General features: G+C 33.9%; 1 protein-coding gene across 3 annotated transcripts in view; it reads right to left on the reverse strand.

Annotated features, from left to right (window-relative positions):
* The window catches only part of USP15 (ubiquitin specific peptidase 15), a 137,723-nt gene that overhangs the window by 77,055 nt on the left and 42,637 nt on the right, over positions 1 to 18,031 (reverse strand). For all 3 annotated transcript variants that reach the window (XM_053555347.1, XM_053555346.1, XM_053555349.1), the window contains exons 4-5: positions 13,549 to 13,675; positions 1,035 to 1,180 (exon numbers count right to left, since the gene is read on the reverse strand). In XM_053555347.1, coding sequence (XP_053411322.1) covers positions 1,035 to 1,180; positions 13,549 to 13,675 — 273 coding nt within the window. The remainder of the gene's footprint in view (positions 1 to 1,034; positions 1,181 to 13,548; positions 13,676 to 18,031) is intronic.

Here is an 18,031-nt window from a genome sequence, read left to right on the forward strand (position 1 = left end):
GGATGGGATGGTTAATGTGAAAATCTGTAAGGTATAAAGGGCTTTTTGCTGGGTGGATATAGGACTGGGAAGAAGCACACCTCACACAGATGGAAAACACAATGGAAGGCACAGGAGTGCAGAATAGTACCGTGTGTTTAGGAAACTATAAGTAGTTCAGCTTGGCATTCCCAGAATATACACCAGAAAAAGGATAACATGAAGATACTGGAAGAACAGGCAACAGGTTACACCATGACACGCATGCTGGTTCAAGTGCCTGGACTTTACAATCAGTATGGAGCCAGGAAAGGTTTATGAAAGGAAAATAGTGAGGTTTACATTTTAGAATGAGTATTCTGGCACAAAAAAGATTGAGTGGACACATGAGCATGGAGGTAGAAGGGTCTGTTGAGAGAATATGAAAGTTAAGGGCTAGAATTGGACAGAAATTAATCAAGAAGTGTTCAGAAGGGAGAATAAGTATGATTTGCTGATTCACCATCTTCATTTCTTAACATCTTAATCTCTTTGAATTATACCATAAAAAAACAAACAAAAAACTGGGAGCTGATACCATCTAATAAAGGTTGGCAAACTGTGGTCCAGCTAGCCTGCTGCCCTCTTTTGTAAATAACTAGTTTTGTTAGAACACAGCCACACCTATCTGTCCATGTGTCATCCATGGCTACTTTCATGCTACTACAATGGCAGAGTAACAGTCGCCACAGACACCGTGTGGCCTGTGGAGATGGATATTTATTATGTGTTCTGTTACAAATAAGCTAACCTATATTATATGTTAGCTTTTTAACAAAAACTGGAAAGTCATTTCTCTTGAACAAGTAGATTATTCCCAAGCTCAGGGGTGTGTGGGGGTGTGGGGAATCAAAGTTATAGTTAGTGACCAGCAGGGATAGAAAAGAGATGAGTTTAGAAAGAGGAATCCAGAGACAGTAGAATTACTATATGTTGTCAGGATATCAATCAAAGTTTGTGAATCCAAAAAGCTTCATGTATGGTATGTTTAAAATAAACAGTATACTAAGTAATACCTGTCCTTGGTATAAACCAGCATCCTGAATGGTGCTGTCTGGCTTGTTCAGAGGTTCAAATGTATTACTCATGTATTTGTTCCACAATCTGGTCTCCTTTTCATCTGGAATACTGAAGATTTTTCTTATTTCTTTTTCAATTGTATCTAGATTAAAGGAGGAGAGATAAGTAAATACAATAAATATCTTAAAATATACCACATACAGTTTAATGCTTATCAGCATAAAATTTTAAATTTAAAATATTGATAGATGAACGAACATATTAAAATCTCATGGTAACCTCAAATCAAAAAACCTATAGCAAATACAAAAAAAAAAATAAATAAAAAGCAAGAAATTATAAAACACACTACCAGAGAAAGTGACTTTTAACAAAGGAAGACAAATGAAGAAAGAGGACACGACACAGCCAGAGACGAAATAGTAACACAGCAGCAGTTAAACCCTTACCTAGCAATAGTGACAGTAAATGTGAACTAAACTCTCCAAAGACACAGAGTGGCTGAATGGCTAAAAAAATACGAAAGCCAACCATATGTTGTCTTTAAGAGATACACTTCACCTATAAAGATGCACACAGAAAAAAGATATCCCATGCAAATGGAAACCCCAAAGAGGAATAGCTATAATTCTATCAGCTAAGTAGATTTCAAGACAAATACTATAAAAAGAGATAAAGGGGTTAATTCAGTAAGAGGCTACAACAATTCTAAATATATATGTACTCAACACTAGAATACCCAGATAGATTAAAGCCAATATTATCAGAACTAAAGAGAGAGAGAGACCCCAATACGATAACTATTAGAGACCTCAACACTCCATTGTCAGCAATGGACAGATCATCCAGACAGAAACTCAACAAAGAAACACCGGACTTAATCTGCCCTATAGACAAAATGGACCTAACAGATATTTCTAGAATAGCTCATCCAAAAGCTGTGGAATGCATATTCTTCTCCATATCAAGGACAGACTGCATGTTAGGATACAAAACAAGTGTTAATAATCAAAATCATACCAAGTAGTGCTCTGACCACTATGGCATAAAACTAGTGATCAATAACAACAGGAACACTGGAAAATATACAAATACATGGAAATTAAATAATATGCTCCTGAATGGCCAGTACATCAACGAAGAGATTAAGAATGTAAAAATTTCTTGAAACAAATAAAAAATAATATATTAAAACTTATGAGACACAGCAAAAAGATTAATAAGAGGGAAGTTTACAGCATTAAGTGTCTACATCAAAAAAGAAGAGCTTCAAATAAACAATGTAACAATGCACCTTAAACTAGAAAAATAAGAATAAACCAAACCCCAAATAGAAGACAAAGATCAAAGTAGAAATGAATAAAATTGAAACAAACAAAAATATACAAAAGATGAACAAAGTAAGTTTTTTTTAAAATATAAAGAAAATGGATAAACCTTTTAGCCCAGTGGTTCTCAACCTGTGGGTTGTGACCCACAGGAACTGTACTGAAGGGTCGCGGCCTTAGGAAGGTTGAGAACCACTGCTTTAGCCAAACTTAAAAAAAGAAAGAAGAGCCAAATAAATAAAATCAGAGATGAAAAAGGAGACATTATAACCGATCCTGCAGAAATCTAAAGGATTTAGAGACTACTATGAACAACTACCTGCCAATAAATTGGAAAACCTAGAAGAAATGAATAAATTCCTAGGCACATACAACCTAACAAGACTGAACCAGGGAGAAATCTAAAACTTGAACAAATCAATAACAAGTAATGAGACAGAAGTAGTAATAAAAAGTCTCCCATCAAAGAAAAGCCCAGGACCCAGTGCCTTTAATGCTGAATTCTCCTAAGTATTCAAAGAAGAACTAATAACCAATCTTATTTAAACTATTCCAAAAATTTCCAAAAGATTGAAGAAGGAATACTCTCATTTTATGAGGATTGCATCACCCTGATTTTAAAACTAAAGAAACAACAAAAAAAAGAAAACTATAGGTTAATATCTCTGATGAACAAAATTCTCAATAAAATACAAACCAAATACAACAGATTAAAAAGTTACCCATCATAATCAAGTGGGATTCATGGGGGCACATGGATGGTTTAATATACGCAAATCAATCATTGTGATACATCATATCCACAGAATGAAGGACAAAAACTATATGATCATTTTAATTGATGCTGAAAAAGCATTCAATAAAATTTGACATCCTCTCAAGATAAAAACTCTCAAAAAATGGGGTATAGAAGGAACTTACCTCAACATGATAAAAGTCATGTATGACTAACCCATGGCTAGTATCATACTGAATAGGGAAAAACTGAAAGCCTTTTCGCTAAGATCTGGAACAAGACAAGGATGCCCACTTTCACCACTCTTATTCGACATAGTATTGGAAGTTCTAGCTAGAGCAATCGGAAAAGAGAAAGAAATAAATGGCATCCATATTATAAAGGAAAAAGTCAAATTATCCTAGTTTGCAGATGATATGATCTTATATCTAGAGAAACCTAAAGACTCCCCCCAAAATTATGAGAACTGATAGACAAATTCAGTAATGTCTATATCTGAAAGATACAAAAGATACAAGATAAAAAATAATATGTAAAGATACAAAATTAATATACAAAAATCAGTAGCATTTCTACATGCCAACAGTAAACAATCTGAAAAAGAAATCTAGAAAGTAATCCCATTTCCATAACTATAAAATACAGGAATAAACTTAACCAAAGAAGTGAAAGATTTCTATAGTGGAAACTATAAAACAGGGATTAAAGAAATAAAAGAGGACATATAAAAAAATGAAAAGATATTTCATGCTTGTGGATTGTTAGAATCAATACTGTTAAAATGTCCTTACCCAAAGTAATCTATTAGATTATACACAATCTCCACCAAAATACCAATAACATTCTTCACAGAAATAGAAAAAATAATCCTAAAATATATATGGAACCACAAAAGACTTGAAACAAAGTCATCTGACCAAAAAGAACAAAATTAGATGAAACATATGATCTGACTTCAAAGCTATAGTAGCCAAAAGAGCATGGTACTGGCATAAAACAGACATATAGACAAACGAACAGAACAGGGAATCTAGAAATAAATCCACACATTTATAGTGAACTTATCTTCGATAAAAGTGCTAACAACATACACTGGGGAAAGGACAGTCTCTTCACTAAATGGTGCTGGGGAAATTGGTATCCATATGTAGCAGAATGAAACCAGACACTTAGGTCTTACCATATGCAAAAATTAAAACCAAAATAGATCAAAGACTTAAATCTTTAAGACCTGAAACTATGAAACTAACCAAAAGAAAACACTGAAGAAACTCCACAGGACATCGGCAAGACCTTGAGTTACATACCACCAAAGCACAAGCAACCAAAGCAAAACTGAATGAATGAAATTACATCAGGCGAAAAACCTTCTTCACAGCAAAGCAAAAAAGTGAAGAGATGCCCAATGATATGGGAGAATGTACTTGCAACTTACCTATTTGACAAGGAATTAATCACTAGAATAAATAGGGAGTGGTAACTCGATAGGAAAAAATCAAATAATTTGATTAAAAAATGGACAAAGAATCTTATAGACATTTCTCAAAAGAAGACATACAAATGGCCAACAAGTATATGGGCCTTGGTGTGTGTCACACTTTATGGGGGCAAGACATGACTGCAAGAGGGACTTTACCTAACAATTGCAATCAGTGTAACCTGGCTTATTGTACCCTCAATGAATCCCCAACAATAAAAAAAAAAAAAAAAGAAAGAAAAAAATGCTCAACATCATTAGTCATCAGAAAAATGTGACTCAAAACTATAAGATACCATCTAACCCCAGTGGTAACAGTTTTTATTTATTTATTTATTTTTTTGTAACAGTTTTTATAAAAAAAAAAACAAAACAAACCCAGGCAATATAACGAATGATGCCAAGGATGTGGAGAAAGGGTGAGCCTTCCACACTGCTGGTGGGGATGTAAACGAGTGCAGTCACCATGAAGAGCAGTACAGAGGCTCCTCAGAGAACTGGAAATAGAACCTGGTAAGACCCAGCAATGCCACAGTGAGGTATATACCCAAAAGTAAGGAATTCCGTATACCAAAAAGATATCTGCATTCCCATGTTTATTGCAGCACTATTCACAATAGCCAAGATTTGGAATCAACTCAAGTGTCCATCAATGGATAAATGGATAAAGAAACTGTGGTACATATTCACAGTGGAATGCTATACATCCAAAAAATGACATCTAGCCATTGGCAAAAAACACAAAGAGAACTGGAGAATATTTTGTTAAATAAAATAAGCCAAGCACAGAAAGACAAATCTCCTAAGTTCTTAATAATATGTAAGAACTGAATATTAATCTTATGGAGGCACAAAGTAGCATGATGGTTACAAGAGGCTGAGATGGGTATGAGAGGGGAAAAGTGAGGATAGTTATTGAGTGTAAAAATACAGAGAGATAAAATGAACACTATTTGATAACACAATAAAATGACTATAATCAGCAATAAGTTAGGGTATACTTTAAAATAACTAAAGAGTGGAACTGTAATGTTCCTAGCACAAAGCAATGTGAAATGCCTGAGATGAAGGATACCGCAATTACTCTGGTTTGATTAATTTACATTGAATGCCTATGAGGAAACACCACCATGTATCCTGTAAAGGTATATAACAATTAAGTACCCATAATAAGTAAAAAAAAAAAAAAAAAATTAAAAACACAAACAGGAAAATCTTAAAAGGTTATAAAAAGTTCAACTTTTTATAAAATATAATTTGTGCTATATGGAATGAACTTTAACTTCTGACATACATTTTAATATATTTTCTGAAGACATGCAGTAGTTAAAAATATGATTGAGGGATTTTTAATTATAACATGGCCAATTTAAGAACAGTTTATATTAAACAGAACATAATTTACAGTTCAAATAGCTAAGTAGAATATATGGATACAATGAAAAGGAAAGTGCCCTGTTTGAAGAGATGTCTGTATTACTCAAAATTTCGCATTTTCAATACAACACTATGTGTTTTTCTTCTTTCTAAATCAGTTATCTTAATGAGGTTGTTTTTTAAAACATCAGCAATTTAACCTGCATAAAATAAGACACAGGATCATCTACATATTTGAGAGTACAGATGCAACTTAGTTTTAGTACCTACAGTTAAATGAATTTTAAATTTTTTTAAATGTTAGAAAAATATTAGATAATACTGTTTAATTCTGGTCAATAACCTACCTCAAGGAACCTGTAATTAAAAATTTTTATTATGTAATATGGAATACTTTAAAATTTTAGAATAGTTGGTTAGTTTTGAAAAAGCATTACTTATAAAATATCACACTTAATATATGGTCTCTGAAGAAATATAAAAACCTCTGCCTATCCTACATAATTAAATTTGGCCAATTACAGTGACGATTCAGTTGGCAGTGAATGTTCTTTAACAGTCTTGCTGTCATGAGATTTTGACTAGGGCATTAAATCAGTAGTGAATCTTACAGCATATCTCAGACCTTAAAGCAAATTACCCAGAATCATTAAATAATTACATAAACACATAAATATACTGACAGTATATTTTGCTTTCTATTTTGGTGGGGTTGAATTTTTTTCTTTTTTTAAAAATAGAACGTGGTGTACAAAAAAATGCACTAATCATCTACATATTGTGATAAATTTCCAAAGCAGACACACCCATGTATATAGCACTCACATCCAGAAACAAATGATCTACCTAGGAAGGAAAGCAGAGGAAGAACCCAAGGGAGGGAGTTGTGTTAAGTCTTTCTATGAAAATAGATGTTTTCCAAATGTCAAAAATGCAGAAAGTAGTAACAAATATAAAAGAGACAACCACTGTTAACTTTTGACATTCCTTCTTCCAGACCTTTTTTTGTTTATATAGATATTTATGTACATAATATAATGTACAAGGTAGAAGTTTCTTCCTTAAATTTTGTAATCTTCTCAGACATGGGGAAGAACATTTCGGACAAAAGAAACACAGAGGCCCTGCGCTGTAAGTGTGCTGTATGTTTTAGAACAGCTTGGCACAACCGTGAGGCTGAAACAGAATGAGATGGAAACCAAACCATGAACGTACTTTTATAAGATTATATAGAATTTTGTGAGCTACTAAAGTGTTTCTATGTTAAGGGAAGCTGCCGAGGCGTTTAGGGAAGAGAAGTGGGACAACATTACTGACTTTTTAAAAAAAATTTACTTCTGCTGCTAGGTTGAAGAACAAACTACAGTGAGTTGAGGCTGAGAGACCAAGCCACCACAGTAATCCAAATGGAGGTGGTAGCAATAGCAACAGTGTTAGGTGGTCAGATGAGCATAAATTCTGAAAGAATTGCTAAGAAGATACATTTTAGATTACATGCAGGCTGAAAAATAAAGGGATCAGAATACCACCAAGGTTTTTGGTCTGAGCTATTAGAATAACACAAGTGGCAATTACTGAGATAAAAAAATGATAGGGTAGTAGGTTTTGAAGGGAAGGAAGAGAGCTTAATTTTATAGATGGCAATCTTGAGATGCTCATCAGATACACAAGTGAAGATATGGAATGGCTGAAACTAAAATTATGGAAGAGTTTTGCACAGGACATATACTTTTTTTTTTTTCTTTTGAGACAGTCTCACTTTGTGCCCTGGTGTCACAGCTCACAGCAACCTCAAACTTGTGGGCTCAAGCAATCCCCTTGTCTCAGGCTCCCCAAGTCTGGGACTACAGGCAACCTGCCACAACACCTGGTTCATTTTTCTACTTTTAGTAGAGACGGAGTCTTGCTTTTGCTCAGGCTGGTCTCGAACTCCTGAGCTCAAGCAATCCACCTGCCTCGGCCTCCCCGAGTGCTCGGATTACAGGGATGAGCCACTGTGCCTGGCAGGACATATAAATTTAAAAGATAACAACATGCAGAACATATTTAAATCCAGGAGAATAGATGAAATCACAAAGGAAAAGAGGAGTAAGCATGGAGACATTCTAATGTTTTGAGATGAGGAATATGAAAAGGATCTTACAAAGGATTCTGAAAAGATGCAACCAGTGAGAACCCATGCCCTGGAAGCCATACAAACAACATTTCTAGATGGAAAAACAGTTTACTGAGTTAAATTTTGCTGGCACATTAAGAAAACGGGAACTTTCTAAATTACCACTGGATCTGGCAATGGTGAGTGCAGGAGACACTATAACAGAAGTAATGCCAAAGGACTTACTGGTCCTTCTGGTAGGGTTGAAGCCTAATGTAGTAGGCGCAAGAGAAAATGGTAGCAGAGAAAGTGGCAGCCAGGAAGTAGAGTGCTGAAATTGAGATTTGGCAAGTGCAGTTATAGATAAAGACAGTCCAGAGAATAACTATGGAAACTGGTAGCTGAGGCTAGGTATAGGTCAAGACAATTGGAATTAAGAATGTCAAGGGACTGAGTGCATGTGTTTATTTTATCAGATGTTTATCCAACTGTACTGGCCATTTATAAAACACATACAGAGGTAGAAAAATACTAATATATATAATAGAAATAAAACCATTGTGAAAGACATTTCAAGAAGGAATAGTTAATAAGACTTTCAACCTATTATATTAAAAATTTTATAAGCATAAAGCATTTTTTTAAGTTTTATACCCCAAATTATGTGTTTAGTGGTTATCCTTAAAGGAAAATAAAACTAAAGACTATCTACCTTACTAGAACATATTAAATTCCCAAATATATCAGTTTAGAGAAATACATATTTAAAGACAACTATTTTTGTCCTGACATGGTAAATAATTTAGATCTTGACTATGGCTGTCATTTTTTTTTTATTGTTGGGGATTCATTGATATCATTTTTAATATATAATCAATATAGGTAGTACTAGTTGAAAACAGAACATTTTATTAATTTGGTAATGGAAAATAGGCACTTATATTTCCTAATTCTGTTTATATAGGGTGTATATTTATATACACACACACACAGACACACATACACACTCCCCCACATGTGTGTATATATATATATATTTTTTTTTTTTTGCCATCTTCAGTTTCTTATTATTCAGATTCTTTGTTTCAAATCTCACCTCCTTAAGAAAAACAAAATTAAGTCTAATTAATACCTCCAAAAGAATATTTCTTTAAGAGGTAAGACTCTGGTATAAGAGCCCTGGCTATGAAGTTAAAGTTCTGGCTCTACCACTTGATACCAGGGTAAACTCAGGGAGATTCCTAACCTCAGCTTGATCCATATGATGATACAGGGTTGATGAGATTCAATCAGAAAATTCCTGTAAAATGCCTAAAACACATTAAGTGTTTAATACCTATTAAATTACATAACTTGTAACCATGAAGTCCCTAAAATTCTGACTTAATTTTTGTAAAACTTTCTGTTTAAGAAGATTTGCTCTAACTTAGATTTTCAAACTTTCTAAACTATGAGCTACGATAAGCAACCGTGATCCAGGACACATATTTATCTGTTGATATTTTGTATTTTGATATTTGCCATTCAATTCTCTTTACTCCCCAAACTGTTTAATGAACCACCAAAGTATCGACAATCCAGTTTGAAAAACAATTGATCTAATACAATAAGAAACTGTAGCTATACAAAAACTCAGTTCATATACAATTTTAAGGTATATAGCCAATGTATTAAATATATTACAGTATTAGTATATTTAAACTATGTTGATTAAAATCTGTGCAAGATCATAAACTTTTTGAAGCAGAGATCTTTTGTAAATTATATATCTCCTTGACAAATTCTTACATGGTACTTACTATGAGAAATCCATAATGCTTATTTTGAATTCAGCAACTAAACCAGTTACTGATTTTTGTGATTTTTAAAATACTCAGTAAAATAATGTTCTAAAATAATACTGCTGGTGGTCTCATATTTATATATAATTTTCCTATTAAAAATGAGGGGGAGAAAAAATACCAAATTTCTAAAATAACTAGAAAACATCAACTGTAGTAACTGTTTTAAGAGTTATCTTCTCATTTATAATCCAATTGGCTGTAAATTTCAGAGATTAGCCTGAATAATTTTAATAGACTATCCTTCTTAGACAAATTTATAGATTCTTATTGTGTATATACTCATATAATTAACATAATTTTCATATATTGAAAACTTTCAGTTTTTAGCATGTAGCAATGTTTTATTTTCCTGAATATACATAGTCCATAAATCTGGAAATTCAAAAGTTAAAGAATTTATGCATAATGATAATTATAATGAAATCACATTTATATGTGAAATTTTTCATATTTTATGCATTCATTTTAGAAAGATGACTGTATTTACTGAAATTGAGTCTCGAGCTTATAAATGTTCTAGTTAAATAAACGGTGGGGGGGGATAAATAGTTCCTAACATTAGGTAAAAACATTAGGATTAATTAAGCATTGGGTGCCTGAAAAAATTTACTTCATGAAAAATGGGAGTTAATAGTATTTTCTTCCTGTGAAATAGATGAGTGCTAAAGGAAAACTTATAAAGTACTTTCATTTACTCTTGAGTCAATGTGCACTTACTCACTGGCTCTAACAGAACATGGTACACAGTTCTGTAATGCGTGAATTTGCAACCCTCTCATCCATGCTGAGCTCTGCACATCCTGTGTCCCTGTACTATCCATTGGCATTTCCCAACAAGATCAATGTTATTACCATTAATCTTGTTTTCAACAACTTTATTAGAAATTAAATATATCTACCTCTGATAATTTGAGTTGTGTTTTATGAAAAAAACTGATTTTTACTAAGTTTATAACCATTTATTTTAAAAACACTTGCTCAATATAGTCTTGACCATAAAACGTGGCTTTTATATAAAAAACTCACATATTTTAATACCTATAGGTATTTAAATATAGAATTAGGTCCACTTGTATTTGGTTCCACGGTTTCTTAACCTAATTAATAAAAAAATCAACGTGTCAATGATAAGCCTTAGCTACTTAGCTGTTTTTAAAGTACACACGAATAAACTAAGAGATTAAAAAGAAATAACCAATTGCCATTTTCTGTGCTACCTTACCAGGTTCTATTGAAGTAGGTTTTTATTTACAGGTCTTCTTTATGTTATAAACTGACATATACTTTTCAAGTGCTAAATTAAAATAATATTTTATTAAAAAAATGGCATAAATGTTAAACTCAATAAGTAAAAAGTAGTAAGGAACAATAATAATTCAACAGTATGACAAAACACACTGGCCAGGCGCTGTGGCTCATCCTAGCACTAAGGGAGGCCGAGATGGATGGACCTCCTGAGCTCACGAGTTTGAGCCCCGAGCCTGAGCCCTTTTCTAAAAATAGCCAGGTGTAAAAGAAGATGAAATATCTGGGAGTTTACCTAACAAAGGATGTGAAAGATCTCTATAAAGAGAACTATGAAACTCTAAGAAAACAAATAGCTGAAGATGTTAACAAATAGAAAAACATACTATGCTCATGGTTAGGAAGAATCAACATTGTTAAAATGTCCATACTACCCAAAGCAATATACAATTTTAATGCAATCCCTATTAAAGCTCCACTGTCGTACTTTAAAGATCTTGAAAAAATTATACTTTGTTTTATATGGAATCAGAAAAAACCTGGAATAGCCAAAACATTACTCAGAAATAAAAACAAAGCTGGAGGAATCACGCTACCAGACCTCAGACTATACTATAAATCAATAGTGATCAAAACAGCATGATACTGGCACAAAAACAGAGAGGTAGATGTATGGAACAGAACAGAGAACCAAGAGATGAACTCAGCTACTTACCGTTATTTGATCTTTGACATGCCAATTAAAAACATTCAGTAGGGAAAAAGATTCCCTATTTAACAAATGGTGCTGGGTGAACTGGCTGGTGACCTGCACAAGACCAAAACTGGACCCACACCTTTCACCATTAACTAAGATAGACTCCCATTGGATTAAAGATTTAAACTTAAGACAAGAAACTATAAAAATACAAGAAGAAAGTGCAGGGAAAACCTTTGAAGAAATCGGCCTGGGTGAATATTTCATGAGGAGGACCTCCAGGGCAATTGAAGCAGCATCAAAAATACACTACTGGGACCTGATCAAACTAAAAAGCTGCATAGCCAAGAACACAGTAAATAAAGCAAGCAGACAGCCCTTAGAACGAGAGAAGATATTTGCAGGTTATGGCTCCGACAAAGGTTTAATAACCAGAATCCACAGAGAATTCAAATGTATTAGCAAGAAAAGAACAAGTGATCCCATCACAGGCTGGGCAAGGGACTTGAAGAGAAACTTGTCTGAAGAAGACAGGCGCTCGGCCTACAGACACATGAAAAAATGCTCATCAACCTTAATCATCAGAGAAATGCAAATCAAAACTACTTTGAGATATTATCTAACTTCAGTAAGATTAGCCCATATCACAAAATCCCAAGACCAGAGATGTTGGCATGGATGTGGAGAAAAGGGAACACTTCTACACTGCTGGTGGGAATGCAAACTAATATGTTCCTTTTGGAAAGATGTTTGGAGAACACTTAGGGATCTAAAAATAGACCTACCATTTGATCCTACAATTCCTCTACTAGGTGTATATCCAGAAGACCAAAAATCACATTATAACAAAGATATTTGTACCAGAATGTTTATTGCAGCCCAATTCATAATTGCTAAGTCATGGAAGAAGCCTAAGTGCCCATCAACCCATGAATGGATTAATAAATTGTTGTATATGTACACTATGGAATATTATGCAGCCTTAAAGAAAGATGGAGACTTTACCTCTTTCGTGTTTACATGGATGAAGCTGGAACATATTCTTCTTAGCAAAGTATCTCAAGAGTGGAAGAAAAAGTGTCCAATGTACTCAGCCCTACTATGAAACCAATTTAAAGCTTTATTATAGCCCAAGAATATGGGGAAAAGGGAGAGGGAGGGGAGGGGAGAGGATGGGCGGAGGGAGGGTAATTGGTGGGATTACACCTACAGTGCATCTTACAAGGGTACATGTGACATTTACTAAATGTAGAATATAAATGTCTCAACACAATAACTAAGAAAATGCCATGAAGGTTATGTTAAATAGTTTGATGAAAATATTTCAAATTGTATATAAAATCAGCACATTGTACCCCACGATTGCATTAATGTACACAGCTACGATTTAATAATAATAATAAAAAAAATAGCCAGGCGTTGTGGCAGGCACATGTAGTCCCAGCTACTAGGGAGGCTGAGGCAAGGGAATTGCTTGAGTATAAGAGTTTGAGGTTGCTGTGAGCTGTGACGCCACCATGGCACTATACTGAGAGGGAGAAAGCAAGACTTTGTCTCCAAAAACAAAACAAAACACAAAGACAAGACACACTGTCAAGGGTGGGAATAAATGTTTATGCATAAAGTCTTAAAATGGTTACCATCCAAGTAGCATGTAACAGGGAATTACAATGAAGTATCTAATAGCTAAGGTTTTAAAAGAGAGAATTACCTATTGTGTCAGCTTTGCTAAATCTTCGAGTTACAACATTGTTCATGTTTCCATTTTCACAGAGCTTCAATTCTGTGAGATACACCTCTACTTTGCAGTGCTTTACAAACATACCCTGTTCCACCACCTAAAAAACAAAACACAACAAAGCAGAGTCAGCTACCTCAGCATACTCCACTCTCTCTAGTAGCAGTACAGGAACACCCTGCAGACCTCTAAGGAAAAACAGTTTAACAATTAAAACCAGTGAATATAAAACAGAAGATACTGGACAGCAGAAAATTCAAAACCAAGAAAAATTTTGATATTTGATATAGGAATAATCATTATTTAAAAACACTAAGCTCACAGTTTAGAAAAGCACTCTCGGGCGGCGCCTGTGGCTCAGCGGGTAGGGTGCCGGTCCCATATGCCGGAGGTGGCGGGTTCAAACCCAGCCCCGACCAAATTAAAAAAAAAAAAGAAAAAGAAAAGCACTCTCTTGATCTATGATGATACTTTGGTACACCATAAATAATGAATATATTCAGTTATTTACAATGAGAAAGTTTACCCAAAATGACTTTTTCTTTCTCCCTCTCTATATATTACTAATATAAATACAGCTCCCTTTAAAGATATAGACATAATTCTAGTTGTTAGTAGTAATCCTCAGCAGAAAACCTTTAAAAAGTTAAAGTTTTATACAATTTCATCTAACAATGGCTATCTTATCACTCTGTATGTTAAAATAAATCATTTAAAATGATAACTCCACATTACTGCTGCCAATATCTTCAGCTGTGGCCTTGTAACTGATATGTTAGTTTTATCCAAAAATGACTTTGTTTGACCTTTAAATTCATACTTAGTAATCCTATGCAACAAATTAAAAAAAGAAGCTGTTAAACACGTAAGCAATAAAGCATAAAGGGAGAAAATATGTACATATTAGGGTCACCTTTTAAGTAAGTATATTTCCTTTTGATCTTCTAAAGGTTAACTGTAGGATTTCAGTCCTGAATACTGTTTCTGAAAATAGTAATAGGCCTGATATGTGATACATTAGAGAAATATGGCAAAAGGGAGGCTCCAAATGACTGCTGGGTATACTCACAAGCTTACATCAATTCTGTAAAGGACTTAAAACCTTGTTTTTCACTTGCATGGAAAATTGTTTCTGTGCAAAAAAAATTCAAATGCAGTTTATCTAGCATTGACTGTCTAATCCAATATGAATTTTTATGATACTCTGTCATATAGATTATAATTATGCTTACTAAAACAGGTAACAGCCTGCATCTCTCTTTCTGTTAATAAACTAAATTCATTTATAAATTAAATACATATATATTATAACTTAACTACTAAAGTTTGTTTTAAACCTCTTGTTCTTATTTACTTTGAGATTAAGAATGTAGCAATGTCTTTGTAACTTGTAACTTGTAGTTATATTTAAACAGAAAAACAAGAAATCAAGTATTCTTATCAATCAGAAATTTCTGCTCTAGGAATCAATATCTGAGCAAAATCCCCAAGTAATACTGCACTAAGGTAGCTATAATATCCTGTAGGTTTGTTAAAACTGAGATAAACTGCAGGCTTGGGTTTTATAAAGAAAAAAAAGGCAAACTGTATGATCAACAACAGAGCAGGGAAAGGGATATGTAGGGTAAAATAATAAATAAATAAATAAAAGAAAATCCCTCATTATGATTTATATTGAGGCAAATGTTTTCTAAATAAAATAGCCCTTTTAAAAATAACAATTTTTATAGTACTATTTCCTAGAAAGAACCTGGTGATTTACCTGTCAAAAGTCATTGTAACATTTATGAAAATGAAAACATCAAAATTATTTCAAAATCTACACTACTGGCAATCAGAATTTTTCTTATCTTTTTTTTCTTCTTTCCAACACATTATGCTAAAACCCTCCTCATTACTAGTCAGATATTGCCGCACCCTCGGCACCAAGCCGCAGCGAGGTGGCGCTGTCCGCGTTGTAAAACGACGGAAAGGAGGTCTGTGCTCCCCGGAGCGAAGCCCCCAGCACTCCCAGTGTGCGCAGCGACAGAGATGTTGCCCAGCATGCTGTTTTTTGTCGCATTAACCTAAGGGTATGGCTTTCTGTTACAGTGTACGTGTATGTTAAGCTGAATGTCTGTTTGTCCTGATAAGTAAGCAGTAAGTCCTTGTCAGAATGAACACAATGATAGTTGATCCAGAAACAGCACTAGAAGTATGACTGTGCCAGACTCAGTGGCTCCAAGTAAGCCTGCACAAAAGCAAGTCCCCACCATAAACGCCAGTGGGAATGCAGGCACAGCAAACAAGATGTTCCAACACGACATGCACCATCACCACCCACAGTAAAACTTTCCTTAAAAAACATCTTACTTCACTACATTTCTAATCAATCAAATCACAATAGAATAAGCACATATGATTAATAATAAGCACATAATAAAAGTATATATAACCAACATTAACTTAAAATTTATATATCTAATAAGAGCCTTAAAACAAATTATGCCTTTACTATTACTTAAACACAAATGTAAAGAATTACACTATACTAACATTCCACAGATAAGAGGAAGCAAGAGGAAGCAAGTAGTTTTCGCTGATAACCACTAACCTTTGTTCTCCTTAAGGGCAGGATATTGAAAAATAGTAATGAATAACTACCCACGTTTGCAAACTTAAAATATAACTTGTAAAAATACTTTGTGTAACCTGTAATGCTTTGTGTAAAATGTATAAATACCAACTTCTGAACTCAGTAAAACGCAGCTGCATACTTCACCAAGTGCTGTGTGGCAGACTGTCATTCCTGCGTCGACCTTTCAACTAACCTGACTCCGTTTCCCTGCTTTCCCTCGGACTGAAGCCCACCGACAGGGTGGTCCGCGGCAAGATATGCCTGTATTTCTAAGATGTTACTACCTCTAAAAGTAATATATTAACAAGCTATTCTTTTTTTTTTTTTAGGCGGCACCTGTGGCTCAGTGAGCTATTCTTTTTAATAAAAATTTTGAATTTGCTTGCACACTGTTATTTGAAAGGACCACACTATATGTATTATCGAAGCTACAAACAATAGTACCACAAATGAAAAATAATTAGTGTATTTATGAATCAGTGTTCTGCCCACTGCAGACTGTTTATAGTCTTCTCTATATTGTTCACATAAAATCTACATTCATTACAAATGTTTCCCTGAAAATAACTATTGGAAATGATGGTTATGAAGATTAATAGAAAGAAACAAAGCTTATAAAAAACAAGGTACATAGTTAAATTTACTTAATTATTATAACCATTAAGATATACCTTTGAAATAAGATTGGAAGCGGAATATTCAGAGATAACAGTTACATTTCAGAGTTACGGAAGACAGTTATAATGCTTACTCTAAGTGAATTTTAACACTATTACATTACCACAAATAAAGAGTGAACATAAGGAAATCTAGTTCCTTGTCCAATCAGGGGTCCTCAAACTGCGGCCCGTGGGCCACATGAGGCAGTGGGACTGTATTTGTTCCCGTTTTCTTTTTTTACTTCAAAATAAGATACGTGCAGTGTGCATAGGAATTAGTTCATAGTTTTTTTTTTTAAACTACGGTCTGGCCCTCCAATGGTCTGAGGGACAGTGAACTGGCTCCCTGTTTAAAAAGTTTGAGGACACCTGAAGACTTATGACTATGTTTACATTGGTGAAACCCTTTCACTAATTCACAGCCACAAATGAAGGTGAAGTCTCTTTACAAAGAATGTGAGAGAAATACAAGTTTATGCAGAATTAAAATAAATATAACTTTTATTGTTTATTTTTTGCTATGAATTATAGGGCATTTTGTACAAAGCCATAAATATATTTGACGAACCTTATGTAATCTACTTTCGTATCTATGTGTGGAAGTAGCACAGAAAACTTACTTCATTCCAAGTACCTCCCCACCCTGCAATGGAGTGAGAAATGAAAGTAACTGCTAATGAAATTTGGTACTATGAAACAATTGAGCACCACTGGGCATAATATAGATTTGGTATTTTGGAGGAGCTAGCTACAATTATATCAGAATCATGAAATATTTGTGGATGAAACATTACATGTAGGATTTATTTCCTATGTAATATTTAAGAATTATGATTTCATGTTGTTACTGTTATTTACTTATGTGTCCTTACCATTCACATAAGACGATAAAATGCCGACGTGGTAAGATGAAATGAGGTGAATGATGCAGGCATTACAGTGGAGCTCTCACCAGGGACTATTATGCAGCCTTAAAGAAAGACGGAGACTTCACCTCTTTCATGTTTACATGGGTGGAGCTGGAACATAGTCTTCTTAGTAAAGTATCTCAAGAATGGAAGAAAAAGTTTCCAATGTACTCACCCCTACTATGAAATGAATTTATAGCTTTCATATGAAAGCTATATGAAATATAGCTTTCGCACAAAACATAACCTTATAGATACTCCTATTTTAAAAT

Source organism: Nycticebus coucang, chromosome 12, assembly GCF_027406575.1.
Source record: "Nycticebus coucang isolate mNycCou1 chromosome 12, mNycCou1.pri, whole genome shotgun sequence".
Taxonomy (NCBI): Eukaryota; Metazoa; Chordata; class Mammalia; order Primates; family Lorisidae; genus Nycticebus; species Nycticebus coucang.